The 19,477-nt window shown below is 44.0% G+C and overlaps 2 protein-coding genes across 2 annotated transcripts; both read left to right on the top strand.

Moving 5' to 3' along the window:
• Positions 1–1,831: 1,831 nt before the first annotated feature.
• On the top strand, positions 1,832–2,779 carry LOC144289302 (olfactory receptor 1f45-like). The gene has a single exon (XM_077857464.1). The coding sequence runs from the start codon at positions 1,832–1,834 to the stop codon at positions 2,777–2,779; it is 948 nt and encodes a 315-aa protein (XP_077713590.1).
• Positions 2,780–18,157: 15,378 nt separating this feature from the next.
• Positions 18,158–19,105, top strand: LOC144289301 (olfactory receptor 1f45-like). Its single transcript, XM_077857463.1, has one exon. It carries the CDS (start codon positions 18,158–18,160, stop codon positions 19,103–19,105), a length of 948 nt encoding a protein of 315 aa, XP_077713589.1.
• The last annotated feature ends 372 nt before the right edge of the window (positions 19,106–19,477 follow it).

Below are 19,477 nucleotides of genomic sequence, written 5' to 3'. Positions count from 1 at the left end.
CTTGAACCCCCAGTGAACTGAGCATGATTGCTATTCACATGAAATCATTAGGTATCAACATTTCCAACCTCAGTGAACAGCTTGTGAGCAGTATTTGGATCCAGTATTTCTTTCACCTGTTACTATAAACTACCATATTTATACTGTTAAATAATCATTTGCCAAAAATATATATTACTTGTCACATTTTACAGTGAGCTTTACACAGAAGCAAAACTGTTCTAGGTTGTTAGGACTTCTTCCCGCATCGGATGTTGCAGGGCTTCAATTCACTATGAATATCATTCCTCCTCTATTCTCCCACAAATTTCAGCAGAGTACTATTCATGATACTTATTTTTTCATAAGATTTTATTTATTATTTATTTGAGAGGGAGAGCAAGCGGGGGAGGGCAGAGGGAGAGAGAGAAGCTCACTCCACCCTGAGTAGGGAGCCCAATACAGGGCTCTATCCCAGAACCCCAGGATAAGGATCTAAGCCTAACACAGACACTTAACCAACTGAGCCACCCAGGGCCCCCTGCTCATGATATTTAATAGGAACATTAAAAAGCTTATCCAAGCTCTGTGCCTTTTCATTCTGGATCCTTTCCTTTAATGTTTTATTGTAAACTTGATTTGATCATTATCCAAACATTGCGCACTTATGCAAAAATTATAATGCACAAATGTAAACACTGAAGAAAACCTTAACTAGCTAAAACCAGAGCCAACCTCAGCTTTGAGAATACTGACAAATTGGTCCCCCTTCTATAGGGCAGAACACTTTGTAAGCACAAGGCCAAGCTGCTCACAGTGACGATAGCCAAACTGGCAAAAGTTTTACAAAAACTTCCAGATGTGGCTGGTGTATCAAAGCTCATTGCAACCTTCAACCACAATGAACTTGAAATATTGAGCTCATGTTATAATTTGTGTTGTCAGTTAATTTTACTATTCTTTGGAAGTACTATCAAGGTATTGTGTAGCCTGTGCCAAATATTTCCAGATTTTAGCAATGGACAGCTGTACTGGCACATACTGGCTGCATACTAGCCATGAAGTGGCGATAGCAAGTCATGGTTGCTCTTGACATGCAAGGACAGGCAATATTTTTGAGCATTATTGAGTTTCAGGGAAGCAAAGAAAGGGGGCAGAAGCTGGAGAGCTACTTGAGATAAAGAAGGGATTCTCTCAAAGATGGAAGAAATTCTGGAATCCTTGAGCCTTACTTTGGATTCTCCCCAAAGCAGGTCCTGTCTGAATCAAGGACTTGAGTACAGATAGTATGTTTAGGAGGTGATCCCAGGAGATCCAATGAGCTTTGGGAAAGTGAGAGACATATGAGCAGACTCAGATGAGAAGCTGAGGGGTGATCCTTCTATGGATCCCCCACAAAAAAAGCCACTCCAGAATGGCCCTACTGAGGAGTGATGAAGCCAAGGGAGCCACCCAACAAGGACATGTTGTTTGCTGACTGTAAGTCACTCCTGGGGGGTGTTAATGCCCACATTTCATATTACCCCATGTACAGGAGGAGCTTGCTACTGTACCCAGATGACACCCTGCGGCATAGAGGTGTAGGGATTGAAGGTGAGAAATGGTCTGAGTGTGTGGCAGCTGTCCACCCAGCCTGCAGGTGGGTTGTGGAGAATGAATGCTGTGTTCACTGATGGAAATGTTGCAGCAAACAGGTGGGAGGGTGGGTGGGTGGGGTCCTGTTGCAGGAAAGAGTGGTAAGAATTAATGAATGTCTGAACTAACAAGAGAGGATGAAATTTGGGTGCAGTGCAAGGGCTGTCCATATCAGGACCCTGGACAACCCTTGGGTTTCCTTTCTGATTGATCCAGGATGGCCATGGAAGACGCAAATCTCACGTCAGTCACTGAGTTCCTGCTCCTGGGCCTTTCAGAGAACCCCAAGCAACAGCAGCTGCTGTTCATAATCTTCCTGACTATGTACCTGGTCACGGGGCTGGGAAACCTGCTCATCATCCTGGCTATTGCCACTGACCCCCGACTCCACACGCCCATGTACTTCTTCCTGGCTAACTTGGCCTTTGTGGACATTTGCTTCACCTCCACCACCATTCCCAAGATGCTAGCCAACCACGTATCAGGACACAAAGGGATCCCTTATGCGGGCTGCCTGACCCAGATGTTCTTCTTCATCTGGTTTGCTGGCATCGATAGCTTCCTGCTGGCTGCCATGGCCTATGACCGCTATGTGGCCATCTGTCACCCTCTGCACTACACCACATCTGTAACGCCACAGCTCTGTGGATTCCTGGTGGCTGCATCCTGGACTGCAGCCTTCGGGAATGCCCTAACCCACACTGTATTACTGACTCGCCTCTCATTCTGCACCCACAACCGGGTTCCCCATTTCTTTTGTGACCTCAGCCCTCTGCTGAAGTTGGCCTGCTCTGACATCTTTCTCAATAATGCAATGGTATATACCTTGGGCGCCCTACCGACCATCATACCCTTTGTGGGCATCTTGGTCTCTTACACATGCATCTTTGCTACGGTGCTGAGGATCCCTTCCACCAGAGGCAAGCAGAAAGCTTTCTCCACCTGTGGCTCTCATCTGTCTGTGGTGTCCCTATTCTACGGGACACTCATTGGGGTTTATTTCAGCCCAATGTCCTCCCACACGGCCCAGAAGGACACAGCCGCTGCGGTGATGTACACCGTGGTCACTCCCATGCTGAACCCCTTCATCTACAGCCTACGCAACAGTGACATGAAGGGGGCTTTGGGGGCCCTCATCAATAGGAAGCCAGTTTTTAGTCAGTGACCACAGTTTGAGTGCCCTAATCCAGGGCCCGTCTGTATGAAATTTCCCTCCACAGTCCCAATCTTAGATGTTTCCTTCTTATTCACTCCTGTTTATTGCCTAATTCTTCCAACAATTATTCCTTGAACATCTACTACGGTGTAGACACTCTCTAAGGGCTGAGGGTCCAGCAGGGAACAAACAAAATCCCTGACCTTGTAGTACTCACAATGCAACCTGAAGAACATATCACAATTAAAAGGAAGTAATCAGGGAACTAAAGAGACCAGATACAAGCCCCACTTTGATTAAGGTTCAGGCTAATCTGCTATTATAAAAAGATGCAAATGCAGAGGCTCAAAAAGTCATGTGATTTTGCAAACCGAACTCTTTTGTTTCTGTAACAGCATAGTTCCTTCAAAAAACTTAGAGTAGACATCTGGTCTACTTATCTCTACTTAGTTCATTGCTAGGCAACCTATCTGATGGGGTTTCCTAGCCAGAGTTCTTGTGTTTATTGATTTTGCAATGTTTGCTTCCTTGAACTACCTACTTTCTTGTTACTCAGTTGATGGTCATCTGAAACAATAGCTTTGGGCAGGAGGTAAGATCCTTATTTATACTGTTTTGAAGGACAGGAAGCTGTTGGCTCTTCCAACTTGTGTTGTTTCTGACTTTGAAAAGTGACCAGTTCTTGTCTAGGATCATCTCATTCTTGTGATGGCACAAGAAAGATGGTCAACTCCAAGATGGCAGCTGACTTCCTGCAGGGAGAGGGCTCCATCTCCTTTGAAGGTTGTGCAGCTCAGATGTTCTTCCTGATGCTACTGGGTGTCTCTGAGGGTGTCCTACTATCCCTCATGTCCTATGACTGCTATGTTGCTGTGTGTCACCCCCTGCATTATCCTGTGCTCATGAGGTGTCAAGTCTGTCTGCTCATGGTGGGCACCTCCTGGTTGTCAGGTGTGCTTGTGGCCTCCACCCAGACCTCCATCACCCTGCACTTCCCCTACTGTGCCTCACACACTGTGGATCACTTCTTCTGTGAGTTTCTTAGAATCACAATTTTAAGATGCATATCTGTTGGGGCACCTGAGTGGCTCACTCAGTCAAGTGTCTGCCTAGGCTCAGGTCATCATCCTAGCATTCTGGGATCTAGTCCTGCATCCAGCTCCCTGCCCATGAGGAGTCTGCTTCTCCCTCTGTCCTTTCTCTGTTTCTCTCTCTTCTCTCTCTCTCTTTCTCTTTCTCTCTCAAATAAATAAATAAAATCTTTAGGAAAAATATTCATATCAGTCAATACACGTGAATCTAGTTTATTTACTTTCAGAGAGATACAATATTTTATGGTGGAAATATGTCCTCCTGCTTTGCCCATGTTGCTGGTGATGGACATCTAAGCAATTTCCAATTTTCCATTACTATGAGAAGTGTTGTTCTTAATTTGTTTTCCAAATTTCGTATTGTGGTAAAATAACATGACATAAAATTTACCATCTTAACCATTTTTAAGTGTCCTGTTAAGTGGCATTAAGTACATTTACACTATTGTATGACCTTCACCACTGTCCATATCCAGAACTCTCTTCATCTTATAAAAGTGAAACGCTGCCCCCATGAAACACTGACTCATCCCCTCGCTCTATCTGCTTTCTATCTCTATGAATCTAACAACTCTAGGGACCTCACACAAGTCAAACAATACAGTATCTGTCCTTTTGTGCCTGGATTACTGCGTTTAGCATAACATCCTCAAGTTTCATTCATGTTGTGGCCTGGGTCAGAATGCCCTTCCTTTGTAGGGCCGTGTAATATTCCACTATATGGATGCACCATATTTTGCTTACCCACCACATACATTCCTGATCACACTTTCTCATGTGCTCACACAGAAGCATATACCCTACACTCCCCATAGGGCTCATCTATATACCCTATATCTCCGTAGCTATAAAGCTAAGAATTACTAAATTTTAGAACATGTGTTTTACCAACCTTTCCAGACATCATCAACTTATTCTCCTAAGTGATCTTGCCAATTCCCTCTCTGCCAGCTGTGCATAAGGGTTTCTTTATTTTACATCCTGAAAAAGTCTTTTTGTTGCTAGATTTACGTTCGCCTGGGGTGATGAGGGTGAGAGGGGATGTCGTAATGGCTTCTAGCTCCACATTATTGGTAGACTGAGGATCCTTGTATTTTCTCATGTGCCATCTGGGTTCCCCTATCTACCATATTGTTTCCTCACATCTCTGCTGCAGGTAGGGCAGAGGAGGGGGGCTTACGCTGATCATCAGAGCGTCTGGTCACAGTTTAGGAGTACCCCCAAGATGAGATGCTCAATAAGTGTTTGATGATTGAATGAGAAAGTGGAGGCTGTGCATGCAGACTCACTGGGAAAGGAAGAGAGTCAAGTGGCAGGCAGAGGAGCCCATGAGGCCAAGAGGGTTTCATCCAAGTCTGGAAAATACCAACCAAAGGAGGCCTGCTGATGCAACCAAGAGAACTGCCAGCATTATGACAGCCACTTGTCTCTGAATCTACCTCCTTCTAACCTTCTGAGCCTTCTGAGGCACTCAGGGTAGAAGAAACTCATTGGAAGCCAGCTAGAAAGTGAGGAGGCAGCAACCCAGAGAAACAGGGGAATGTGAGAAGAGAACGGGACTACGTCCCTCCTCACGCCCTGGGAAGCACCACACCCTCTCTGGCCCCGGCACGTTGCAGCCCATACACCCTCTGCCCACAAAACCACCTGCCCAAGCAGCCTTTGCTACCTCTTCCTCAGGACACCTCATCCCTTAGCCTCCCCAGAAACATTCGAACATGAGACTTCTGGGTCCCTAGAGAGGGAGAAAGAAACAGCATCGTGCACTTCCTAAAATGATGCGCTAAGGGGACTCTTTCCTGCCAAACCATATAACTTGAGTCTAATCATGAGGAAACATCTGATAACCCACATGGAGAGAGCATCTACATAAAAATCCACCTGGATTCTTCAAACATGCCGATGTTGCAACTTTGGGAACCATAGAACCTAGGTGACTGGCATATCAGAGTTTGTCATAAAGCTTTCTCAATGTTTATATCCATTAGGAAATGTTATAGTAAAAAATTAAATATGTGTTTAAATGTCATGAAAGAGCAAGAAAAGCTGAGAGGGTAGCCTTTATGAAAGGAGACAAAGGAAACATGATAACTAGACATGGATGCTAGATCCTGGACTAGTAATAGATGCATCTGATCCCATTTCTACCTTCTGGAGGCTGGTTCAGAGGAGAAAACTACTATAAATCATAGTTATGCAGGGACAATTGGAGACATCAGAATCCGGACTAGCTATTAGATAATAAAAAGTGTCAGTGATGAATTTCTTGAATTGCATAAATTTGCTGTGGTTACATAAAAGAATGCCCTTGTTCTTAGGAAATGCACATAAAGTATTTAGGGGTAGAAGGACATGATATCTGCAAGTTACCCTCAAGTGGTTCAGGAAAAAAAGTATGTTTATAGACAGAGATGGAGCTATAAAACATATGTAAGAAAAAAAGGTGAACAATCAAAGTAGGAGGAGGACATGAAAGAATTCTTTGTAATATTCTTGCAACTCTTCTGTGAGTTTGAAATTATTATTTTAATTTTATATTATTTGTATTTTATATATTTAAAATTCTTATAAATTATTATTTTTAAAGTATACACATACATGTACATCAGAACTTATCAAATCGTGCACTCTAAATATGTGCCACTTGTCTAGAGCAATGATCCCTCAATCAAACTAGTTTAGAAATAAAATAAATAAGTAAAAGAATGGAGAGCGAACTTCATTTGCAAAGGCAGAGAGGTATGACAAGAATCTTGCGTAGGGGAGAAACACACTTCCTTCTTGCTGGAGTTTGGATTTCACGAAGCAAGAACAATGACAGAGGGGTTTGCTGAGCTGTGAGGCCATCAGTGGCTTGAGGGTTGACTTTTCTGCAGCCCCAAGATGGGCCTAACCCTGCATCCTCGCAGGTGCATTTCCAAGTATGGACGCTCAGGGGCACCAGTTCGTCGATGTGCCAGGTTATCTATAAGTCTGAAAATGTTCAAGACCTGAAAGAAAATGTTAAAACTCACACACTCAGATGTTTGAAAACGTAAATGCAAGGCTGCAAAAATCAAAATCAATAAACAGAGGAAATGTCTTCTCATTCATTGTTAACCTTAGTATCCCCCCCCCAAATGTCATTATATTTAGAAGTTATCTCTGGGTTAGTTGTTCTCCATTTGCAAGAATCCCCATAGACCCCCAAATCCGCAAAACGTGCAATAATTTTCAAGACACCTAAATAATTTCAAAAGCAGAGTGATTTTCTATACTTTCTTTTTTTAAACTTAGGAAGAAATACACTTAACTGTGAGTGGCTTGTTACAATGTTTGCTATGAGGCAGGATAGGACCTCTGAGAGTGCAGGTGCCCAGGCAAGTCCTGTCCAGCCTCCTGCCTTCACACCAGCTGTTCCTGTGGACTCAGTCACTTTTCCCTCCCTACATTGGCCAACTCCACTCCCTTTCTTCCTTCCTATCTCAGCTGAGGCCACGTCCTCAGGGAAGCTTTCTTTAACCCCAACTCAGGCTCCTATTGCCCTCACACTAGCATCACATGCTTTGTAGACCATGTCGTATCATAACCATAAACTTATCATTTGTGCAACTATTGGATTTCTGTCTGTCTTCTCCATTCAAGGGTGAACTGATGAGGAGCAAAGATGCTGTCTTTCCTCCTCTGGTCCAGGGCTTTGACGCATAGTAGGTGCTCAGTATTAATGGAAGGAAGGAAGGAAGGGAGGAAGGAAGGAAGGAAGGAAGGAAGGAAGGAAGGAAGGAAGGAAGGAAGAAGGAAGGAAGGAAGGAAGGAAGGAAGGAAGGAAGGAAGGAAGGAAGGAAAGAAGAAAAAGAAAGAAAGAAAGAAAAGAAAGAAAGAAGAAGAAGAAGAAGAAGAAGAAGAAGAAGAAGAAGAAGAAGAAAGAAAGAAAGAAAGAAAGAAAGAAAGAAAGAAAGAAAGAAAGAAAGAAAGAAAGAAAATGACCAAACAGGTACATGACAATGATAAACCCGTTATTGTCTGGTCCTCTAATCCAAATCATAATTCCTATTATTCCATTGCAAAACTCTGAATATTAGCTGTCAAAATTCTCTTTAAATGCATGCTTATTATTTCCACAAGAATCCCCTCTTTCCCTGCTGGCTCTCTCCAGTCTTAGGCTGAATAGTGTTGAGGTAGCAGAGAATGCTCAGTCCCAGACTCTGCTCTTGAGAAGTTCAGGTCTGGGTTGGGAACACATAGCTGGACACAGACACCTTCCAGCCTGAGTGTTTAGAGATGGGTCAAAGAGAGGGTTTTGGGGGCTGATGAGCAGCAAAAGGAAAATATCCTAGAAAAGAGGCTTGAACATGGCATGGAGAGCAGAGTATAAAGATTCGTTAGTCCATGGTGGCTTTCCAGCTGAGAGACCACGTATGCAATGGCCCTAAGGCTTGAGAAAGCATGATTTTAGGATAGATTAGAGATAAGAACTGGCTATAGAGGAGACTGGCAAGGTCCACTGGAGTAAGGTTGTAAGGGATGCTGTTACCAAGGAAATGAGGGAAGTGAGGGACTATATCCCACCCCAAAACAATAGATGAGCATCAGCTATTGTCAGTGTGGGGCAGGCAAGTGGCTCCAGTGAGAATCAGGCTACTAGGAACAGTGGAGCAGGTGGTGCACACCACACCAGCCTCAGGGGGCGCCATTCACACAGGCAGCAGTGACAATGGTGCTCCACCACATGCTCCACCCTGGGGAGTTATCTCTGTAGTGGCCCTGCATGTAGGGAGATCTCAGGACTTTATGTAGATTAATTTTTACCTTCCAAATACTTTTAAGGTAACAGTAATTAGAGAATGGACAGAAGACTCGCATACATGAACACTTCACCAAAGTGGATATACAGATGATAAAGACGCAGGTGAACAGATGTTCAACATCGTTAGCCGTTAGGGAAATGCAAATTAAAGCTATGAAGGAGATACCATGACACACTTATCAGAATGGCTAAAATAAAAATACCGACAATACTGGGCCACCTGGGAGACTCAGGTCATGATCCCAGGGCTACGGGATCAAGTCCCACATCCGGCTCCTGCAGGGAGCCTGCTTCTCCCTCTGCCTATGTCTCTGCCTCTCTCTCTCTCTGTGTCTCTCATGAATATGTGAAATAAAATCTTTAAAAATAAAAAGTATCTATATGTTGACTGGGTGTCGTTCTATATGTTGGCAAATTGAACACCAATGAAAAAATAAATTTATTTTTTAAAAAAAGTAGCCACAATACCAAGTGCTGCGAACCGGGACTTACATACATTACTGGTGGGGATGCAAAACGGTGCGGCCACTCTCAAAAATAGTTTGACAGTGTCTTATCAAGTTAAACTTACACTTATCATATAACCCAGCAGTCTCACTCCTGAGTTTTACCCTCGAGAAACAAAGACTTATGTACATGAATATCCATATCAATTTTACTTGCTCTAACCAGAAGCTGAAAGTCCTAAACGTTCTTCTACTGGTGAATGTGTAACCAAACAGTGGTCCAGCCATAGGATGGAACACTACTCAGCAATGAAAAGGAGTGGGCTGATTTTTAAAAAAGATTTCTCCACTGTTCATTTCAGAGGCTGAGTAAGAGCAGATTGGTGGATGGTCAGAAGGAGAGGGAGGAGCAGGCTCCCAGCTGAGTGAGGACCTGTACCTGGGCTTGATTCCAGGACCCTAGGATCACGACCTGAGCAGAAGACAGACATTAACCAACAGAGCCATCCAGGCATCCCAGGAATGGATTATTTATACAAGTGACAACATGGGTGGTTCTCAAGGGTATATGCTGAGTAAAAGAAGCCAATCTAAATGGCCACATACTGTATACACATGACTTTCTTGAAACATCAGAATTACTTTACTGACCAGATTATAGTTGCCAAAGGTTAGGGAGGGGAGTGTTGACTACAAAGGGAGGCACGGGGAGTTTCTTTGAGATGGTGGAATGTTTAAGTGTCCTGACTATGGTGATAATTACATGAATCCATACAATTGACAAAATTTCATAAAGCATTTCAAAAATTGAGTGCATATAAACAGTGGTGAATTCCCCCCACCCAAATAAAGATATGTGGCTAACAGTATCGTGCTACTTCAATGTCCTCATTTTTATAAATGTACCATGATTATGTACTTTTAATACATATAAATCTATAATTATATATCTAATGTAATATATAATTATAATTTTAATATGTTTTATATATAATTATAAAATGCTTTTATTGGGAGCATCTGACTAAAGGCTGAAGTGAAGGATCATTTCACTTATGTTTGTGATTTTTATGTGTCTGAAATGAGTTCAAAATAAAGAACATTTAAGAAAAAAAAGGGAAGAGGGACACCTGGGTGGCTCAGTGGTGGAGCGTCTGCCTTTGGATCTAGTCTTAATTCTGGAGTCCTGGGATCAAGTCCCCATCAGGCTCCCTGCGGGAAGCCTACTTCTCCCTCTGCCTATGTCTCTGCCTCTCGCTATGTGTCTCTCAGTAATAAATAAATAAAATATTTAAAAAACAAAAGTAAAGGGAAGTGTGATTTGAAGTAACCAAGAGCCAATTTCATCCTAAGAGCTTCTCTTTTTAAGTTCCATCTGGGGGGAGTGTTTTAGAATACTCTAAACTATAAACATAACACTAAATAGTGGTGCAATACTTTTAAATACTTTTAAACAAATATTCAGATAGCAGGAGTATGTGCCTGAATCTATTTTACCAGTAGATGTGCAAGCTAAAATGTTGGAGCCGTGGTGGAAAATACATCGGCAGTTCCTCAAAAGTTTAAACATAGATTTGCTGCATGACTCAGCCACTCTGCACATAAGGATGTTCTGAAAAGACTTTAAACAGGCTCCCGAAGAGATATCAGTACACAGATGTTCCTAGCAGCCTGATTTACCACAGCCAAAATGTGGCAACAGCCCAAAAGTCCATGGTGAGTGGACAAACAAAACGTGGTTCTTTTGTACAAGGGAATACTACTAAGCCATAAAAAGGAACAGAGTTCTGACATATACTACACCATGGATGGACCTTGAAAATATCATGCTAAGTGGAAGAAGCCAGACACAAAAGACCACAAAAGACCACACACTGTATGATTCCATGTCTATGAAATGCCAGATGAATAAATCCATAGGCAGAAAACAGACTGGGGGTGGCCTAAAACTGGGGAGAGGTGAGGGAAATGCCTGCTGACAAGAACAGGGCTTCCTTCTGTGGTGGTAAAAAAGTTCTGGAACTAGAGAGAGCTGGTGGCTGCACTAAAATATGAATAAGCTGCATGCCATTGACATGCTTGCCTTTAAATGGTTAATCTTGTGTCATATAAATATCACGTTAATTAAGAAATAATCATCAGTAGGCTATTGAGCCCACAATGGGAGGCCATGGACATGGGCACCATTGGAGCCCATGGTGAGGCAGCTCCAGCAGAGCTCAGGGAATCAACTGTGCACGGGCCCTACAGCGAAGGTCACCTCAATGCAGCCCAGAGCTCCTGACACCCCCAGCCCAGGGATAGAGGGAAAAGCCCAGGGCTAGCTGAGGTCGCCCTCCTCCCCAAAGAGGTAGGCCAACAGGGACAGAGTGTGGGGCAGACAATTAGCAGGTGCCTTAACAAGGCACAAGGGACTAGGTCCAAGGAGTGGGATAGAGGGGTAAATCTGGCTCTGTCAGGTTCTCGAGCTTCTTCCTTCGAGCCCAAAGACTTGCCTCTACATCACATGTGGCCCACAGCACTCTCTCAGCCAAAGCTGGCTCACCTTTGGCCACATATCTCCATGGTGGGTGGTTTTCATAGATGAGTTGGAAGATAGGGAGATAGACAAGGTAAGTAAATAGCAAGCAGGGGGCCCTGGAGTCTCCAGCCAGGTCTGCTCTGTGACCTCAGGGAAGTGATGTTGCCTCTCTGGGCTCGGTTCATCTGTCTGTCTAATGAAAACAAACCAAAACAGGAAGCGTCCTGGGACTGTAAGCCCTGCTCAAAGGTTCCAGCTTCTGGGTCCTCACAACAGAGCTTGAAGAGCTTTGGAACAAGAAAGACTGCAAGGTGTGTAGTTGGTGTTCTTCCCAAGGCTTCCTCATCCTAGAAGTGGAGGTAAAAGGGCCTCTCTGGAGGATTAAGTAAGACAAATACATCAAACTCTTTACCATGGTGTGTAGTGTGCAGGAGGTGTGTAAGAAATGTTAACTATTACCAGCAGGTGATGGGGAGCCAGTGCAGGCTTCTCAGCAAGGGAGAGGCAGGTCATTTCACAGTGGTGGTGGCCATTATGGAGGCTCAACCAGAAGAAGAGGCCTGGCCTCAAAGCACCCAGAGGAGGGGCAGGGATGAAGTGAAGAGGGTGAGATGAGAAGCTGGGGGTGGGGTAGGATACTGGGAGGAGACAAAGAAGAGGAAGTTCAGGTAAAACCATAGGGATGCAGGGCGTAGGAGGAAGCAGAGGAGGCCGCCGACCACATCTCTGGCCCAGGTGCCTGGGGGTCACCAGGGCCAGTGCTCAGCTTGGGCACAGAAGGCAGAAAGATTTGGGGGTAGATGCTGGGCGGGGCTTGACACAGGGTCTCTGGGAGCCAGGGTAAGTTCAGCAAAGCAGGAGCACCAAGAGGTGTGTGTGCAAACTTGGGATGGGACCTCAAGGGACACAGTGACTTTGGCCAGGGAATGAGGTAGAATCCATCATTTACTTATCCACCCATCTGGACTCTCTCTCCTATGAGTTCCTGAGGGTGGTGGGGACGTGTGTGTGTGTGTGCGTGTGTGTGTGTGTGTGTGTGTTATTGCAGGCACTCAAAAGACATAGATCATACTTCAAGCTAGAGTCTGGTTTATATTCATCATCCAGATTAAGAAGTAAAATGTCTGTTTACATCCCCCCTCTGTTCCCATGCTCCCATACTGCCTGTGTCACACCCCTTCCTCCGTCTCCCTCCTTCCTCTAACTCTGAGAGAACAAACATCCTATCACTAGTGTTCACTCCCATACACATTTTTGCACCTTCACTACATGGGACATATCCACGAAGGATCCATAGAATTGTGTGCATGCCTCTAGACTTTACCTGAGCAACATGATTCGATGCACACCCTTCTATGTTTGGTTCTTCTGTTCGTGCTTTTGAAATTCATCCAGGTTGGTGAGAGCCTTTCCACATGTCTTCCATTTCTGTGACTATAAAAATGTTCACTGAGTAAGAGTGTGCCGTTGGATGTATGCACCCCTATTGTGTGGATGAGCACTAATCGTTCCAAACGTCCTTGAACTTATCTCACCACATACCTTCTAGAGAACTCTTCTGTGGTGGATGTGCAGGGTCAGGAGGGGGTTGTGTTTGCTGTCATCTCAGAATTCCCATCCATGTCTTGGGGAATGCCATATTGAAGATGCCCCATAGATGGTCAACAAATCAACAAGCAGTAAAACGTGGCACATTTACTTCCAGGTCAGGGGAGGAGAGAGACAGTGCAGCAGGCAGAGGGACCCAGGGAAGAGGCTCTGCTTCAGGTCCAGAGAACACAGTTCCAGGAGGACGGATTGCAGCAGCCACGGTGTGTTGAGCTTCAGAGATGGAAGGATTTGAGGTGGGTCCCGACATCTAGAATGGCTTTTTAAAGGCAGAGTGCTCAAAGCAGAGGAAACAACAAATGCATGGGTTTAGAGGAAGGGCCAAATCTGGACACATCTGTGTGGCTGGAGGACAGTGCCATAAGTAGAAATTGGGGAGGTCCGCAGGGGATTACCTTGTAAGAGTTGTCTTGTTCCATTATTTTGGTTTAGATTCTGCACATAAGAGATACCATGCAGTATTTGTCTTTTTCTGCCTGGCTCATCTCACTTAGCACAAAGTCCTCTTGGTCCATCCTTGTTGCCACAAATGGCAGGATTTCCTTCTTTCCTGTGGCTGAACAATAATCCAGTCGTGTATATGCTATATTTTCTTGACCCTTCATCCACCTACAGACACTTGGGGTGTTTGTATAACTCATGTACTGTGAATAATGCAGCGATGAACGTGGGATTGCAGATAGCTCCCAGATATTGTTTTCATTTCCTGTTTGGTTTTCAAGAAATCTCCACATTGACTTCCATAGCAGCTGCACCAGCAGTTGGAATTGTACTTTACATATTATGGAGAGGAGGGTGCTATGTGAAGGACAAGATCTAGTTTACCTCTGTAGGAGCTGCTCCTGCCAGCTCAATGAAGATGTTATTTTAGGGGCCCGAAGTGGAAAGTAGAGCCATGTGGATATCTGGGGAAAAGAATGTTCTAAGCAGAGGGAACAGACAGTGCAAAAGTCCTGAGGCAGGAGCCTGCCTGGCTTGTTCAAGAACCATCATGACACCAGAATGAGTGCAATGTAGAGTAGGAGGTGAAATCAGAGATGAGGACAGAAAGATGGAGGGAGGGACAGTTCAAGGTGATGGCCGTTAGGTCACTTGCAGTTTCCAACACTGAGATTTTCTCTTAACCTCAATACTGTTGTTCAAGGTGCTAAAAGTCCTCTCTCACCTTCTCCTGAACAAACTATTTAAGAAAGCAGAGTCCTATCTCTCATAACCCCGTCTGAGATTTTTATATATTCAATACCTCTCCATGTGATAAAGCTTTAGCAATGTTTAATTGTCTTATTTATTTGAAAAGCTTGATTTTATTAATATTTGTCCCGCAGATCTTCACAAGTATACTTTGGTCCACACTTTGGAGTCAATAAATGGATTTATTTTTACTCTTGTCATCAAACAACAAATTCAATTTAATAAAATTTAGTTGTGAACCCCGTATAGTCTCCCAACCCCCACACCTGGGGATCGATACTTATTTTGTTGAATTTCAGAGAGTGTCCTACGTATCTTCATTCCTGTAATATTTCACACTTCTGTCTCAGAGGGGTTTTTTTTCAGTTATTTTCAGGTGTTCAGTCCTTTTTACATATCAAATTATCATCAGCTTTAATAACCCAATCGTTCCTTTCTTATAAAACCAGATAAATGTTGATGACACTGTTAGAATTGCATTTATTTAATTTAAGTAATTAATTTATTTGAGAGAGAGAGCAAGAGCATGAGTTGGGGGGGCAGAGGGACAAGCAGATCCCCTGCTGAGCAGGGCCCCAGGCAAGGCTCAACCCCAGACCCTAAGATCCTGACCCGAACCGAAGTCAGATACAATCAGCTGAGCCACTCAGGTGCCCCTAGAATTGCATTTATTAAAGGCAACTCTTTTTTTTTCTTGAAATATTTTATTTTATTTTATAAACTTATTTTTATTGGTGTTCAATTTGCCAACATATAGAATAACACCCAGTGCTCATCCCATCAAGTGCCTCCCTCAGTGCCCGTCACCCAGTCACCCCCACCCCTGCCACCTCCCCTTCCACCACCCCTAGCTCGTTTCCCAGAGTTAAGAGAGACTCCTATTAGGGCAGCCCTGGTGGCGCAGCGGTTTAGCGCTGCCTGCAGCCTGGGGTGTGATCCTGGAGACCCAGGATCAAGTCCCACATCAGGCTTCCTGCATGGAGCCTGCTTCTCCCTCTGCCTGTCTCTGCCTCTCTCTTCGCTCTCTCTGAAAGAATAAATAAATAAATCTTTAAAAAAAAAAGAGAGAGAGACTCCTATTAAAGGCAACTCTTGAAAACTAAAAGCAAACCAAAAAATACACCTTTATTTACTAAGTGCTGGCTCCTTTCCCACAATTATTACTGAGAAGAATTTACAAGACCCGATACAATTGCCAGGCTATTCCTTGCAGACTGAGGTCCTCAGGTTGTCATTTGTGTCCATATACAATTCCAATTTTGGCTATTTCAATCCCCAGCTCTTCAGGTACATTGCTTTATTCTCTGTGTGTTTATTGGACGCATGGTGCCATATGTAAAGTTTTAAGAGGCATATTTAAAGTGCTCCGTTTTAGTTGTATCTTCTCTGTATCATCCAGAAAAAGCTGAACAAAGAGATTTGAATGATACCAAATTAAAACATTCAGAAAGTTCTGCATATTTTGCCTGAAACTCTGGACTTACATTATATCATTATTATATATATATAATTTCACTTTTTAAAGTAAATTATGAAAAACTCCTGTAGTGAAATTGATCATGGTTGAGGTTTTTCCTAGTTGAGTAATTGTTTACCAAAATTGTTCTCTTTTCAGGAAATGGGTTTTTCCACAAGCAAATCCACGAGTCTGAATGGTGGTGTTGTGCCCATTTTGACAGTATGATTTTTGATGTTTTACCAATTATTTCATATCTGGAAAGTCTCAGTTACATTCAACCATACATCAGAGTATGTTAAAAGGCATATTGCTTTCTAAATGCTTTATGTCTGCTTTACCAACATACTTTGACATAAAAGTTTTTTCTAGTAGCTTTTTATTATTCCAGTGTTTTTTAGTGTGACACTTAATAACGACATTCTTTACATCTTTCATGATTGACTATAACAAATTTTCTTTATTTGAACCCCAAATGAACTAAACACGAGTGCCATTCAGATGAAATCATTAGGTATCAGCATTTCCAACCTCAGTGAATAGCTTGTGAGCAGTACTTGGAAACAGTTATTTCTTTCACCTGTTACTATAAACTACACATATTTTTGTCGTTAAATAATTGTTTGCAAAAAATATAAATGAGTTGTCATATTTTACAGTGAGCCTTACGCAGAAGCAAAACTGTTTCAGGTTGTTTGGACTTCTTCTAGCATCAGATGTTGCAAGGCTACAATTCACTGTGACTAACATTCCTCCTCTGTTCTCCCACAAATTCAGCAGAGTACTGTTCACGATATATATTTTTTAAATGATCTTTAAAATTATTTATTTGGGAGAGAGAGAGAAAGGGAGAAAGAGAGGGAGAGAGAGAGTGGTAGAGAGAAGCAAACTCCCCTTTGGCAGGAAGCCCAAAAGAGGGCTCAATTTCAGGACCCGGGAAAACGATCTGAGCCTAAGGCAGACACTTAACCAACTGAGCCACCCAGGGCCCCCTGCTCATAATATTTAATAGGAACACTAAAAAATCCAAGCTCTGTGCCTTTTCATTCTGGATCCTTTCCTTTAATGTTTTATTGTAAACTTGATTTGATCATTATCCAAACATTGCACACTTATGCAAAAATTATAATGCACAAATGTAAACACTGAAGAAAACCTTAACTATCTAAAACCAGAGCCAACCTCAGCTTTGAGAATACTGACAAACTGGTCCCTCTCCTATAGGGCAGAGTATTTTGTAAGCACAAGACCAAGCTGCTCACAGTGATGGTGGCCAAACTGGCAAAAGTTTTGCAAAAACTTCAGATGTTGCTGGTGTATCAAAGTTCATTCCAAATTTTGACAACAATGAGCTTGAAATACTGAGTTTATTTTATAATTAGTGTTGTCAATTTTACTATTCTTTGGAAGTACTATAAGAGTTCTAGCCTGTGCCCAATACTTCTATATTTTGCAAATGGACAACTATACTGGCACATACTGGCTGCATACTAGCCATGGAGTGGTGATAGCAGGTCATGGTTGCTCTTGACATGCAAGGACAGGCAATATTTTTGAGCGATATTGAGGTTCAGGGAAGCAGAGAAAGGGGGCAGAAGCTGGAGGGCTATTAGGAATAAAGAATGGAAGGATGGCATTCTTCCATTCTCAAGGACGGAAGAAATTCTGGAATCCTTGAGTCTTACCTTGGATCCTCCCCAAAGCAGGTCCTCTCTGAGTTAAGGACTTGAGTACAGATAGTATGTTTAGGAGGTGATCCCAGGAGATCCAATGAGCTTTGGGAAAGAGAGACAGATGGGCAGATTCCCATGTGGGGCAGCTAAGGGATGAATCTCTATGGATCCCCAAGAGAACACACTTCAGAACGGCCTTACTGGGGAGTGATGAAGCCAGGGGAGCCACCTAACAAGAACAGGTCCTCTGCCAGATATAAGTCACTCCTGGGGATGTTAATGCCCACATTTCCACACTACCCCGAGTACAGGCTGCGCTCGCTACTGTACCCAGATGACACCCTGCGGCATAGAGGTGTAGGGATTGAGGGTGAGAAATGGTCTGAGTGTGTGGCAGCTGTCCACCCAGCCTGCAGGTGGGTTGTGGAGAGTGAATGCTGTGTTCACTGACGGAAATATCGCAGCAAACAGGTAGGAGGGTGAGTGGGTGGGGTCCCGTTGCAGGAAAGAGTGGGATGAATTGATGAATGTCTGAACTAACAAGAGAGGATGAAATTCGGGTGCAGTGCAAGGTTTCCAAGGAAACCCTTGGGTTTCCTTTCTGATTGATCCAGGATGGCCATGGAAGGCGCAAATCTCACGTCAGTCACTGAGTTCCTGCTCCTGGGCCTTTCAGAGAACCCCAAGCAACAGCAGCTGCTGTTCATAATCTTCCTGACTATGTACCTGGTCACGGGGCTGGGAAACCTGCTCATCATCCTGGCTATCGCCACTGACCCCCGACTCCACACGCCCATGTACTTCTTCCTGGCTAACTTGGCCTTTGTGGACATTTGCTTCACCTCCACCACCATTCCCAAGATGCTAGCCAACCACATATCAGGACACAAAGGGATCCCTTATGCGGGCTGCCTGACCCAGATGTTCTTCTTCATCTGGTTTGCTGGCATCGATAGCTTCCTGCTGGCTGCCATGGCCTATGACCGCTATGTGGCCATCTGTCACCCTCTGCACTACACCACATCTGTAACGCCACAGCTCTGTGGATTCCTGGTGGCTGCATCCTGGACTGCAGCCTTCGGGAATGCCCTAACCCACACTGTATTACTGACTCGCCTCTCATTCTGCACCCACAACCAGGTTCCCCATTTCTTTTGTGACCTCAGCCCTCTGCTGAAGTTGGCCTGCTCTGACATCTTTCTCAATAATATAATGGTGTACACTGTGGGCGCCCTACCCATCATCACACCCTTTGTGGGCATCTTGGTCTCCTACATACGCATCTTTGCCACGGTGCTAAGGATCCCTTCCACCAGAGGCAAGCAGAAAGCTTTCTCCACCTGTGGCTCTCATCTGTCTGTGGTGTCCCTATTCTACGGGACACTCATTGGGGTTTATTTCAGCCCAATGTCCTCCCACACGGCCCAGAAGGACACAGCCGCTGCGGTGATGTACACCGTGGTCACTCCCATGCTGAACCCCTTCATCTACAGCCTACGCAACAGTGACATGAAGGGGGCTTTGGGGGCCCTCATCAATAGGAACCCAGTTTTTAGTCAGTGACCACAGCACTGGGATGTTTGAGTGCCCTAATCCAGGGCCCGTCTGTATGAAATTTCCCTCCACAGTCCCAATCTTAGATGTTTCCTTCTTATTCACTCCTGTTTATTGCCTCATTCTTCCAACAATTATTCCTTGAACATCTACTACAGTGTAGACACTCTCTAAGGGCTGAGGGTCCAGCAGGGAACAAACAAAATCGCTGACCCCTGTAGCACTCACACTGCAACCTGAAGAACACATCACAATTAAAAGGAAGTGCTCAGCAAACTAGAGAGACCAGGATACAAGCCCCACTTTGGTTAAGATTCAGGCTAATCTGCTATTATAAAAAGATGCAAATGCAGAGGCTCAAAAAGTCATATGATTTTGCAA

This window comes from Canis aureus, chromosome 19 (assembly GCF_053574225.1).
Source record: "Canis aureus isolate CA01 chromosome 19, VMU_Caureus_v.1.0, whole genome shotgun sequence".
In the NCBI taxonomy this organism is placed as follows: domain Eukaryota; kingdom Metazoa; phylum Chordata; class Mammalia; order Carnivora; family Canidae; genus Canis; species Canis aureus.
Note: the sequence above shows the minus strand (reverse complement) of the source record. Positions and strands in the feature narration are given on the sequence as shown.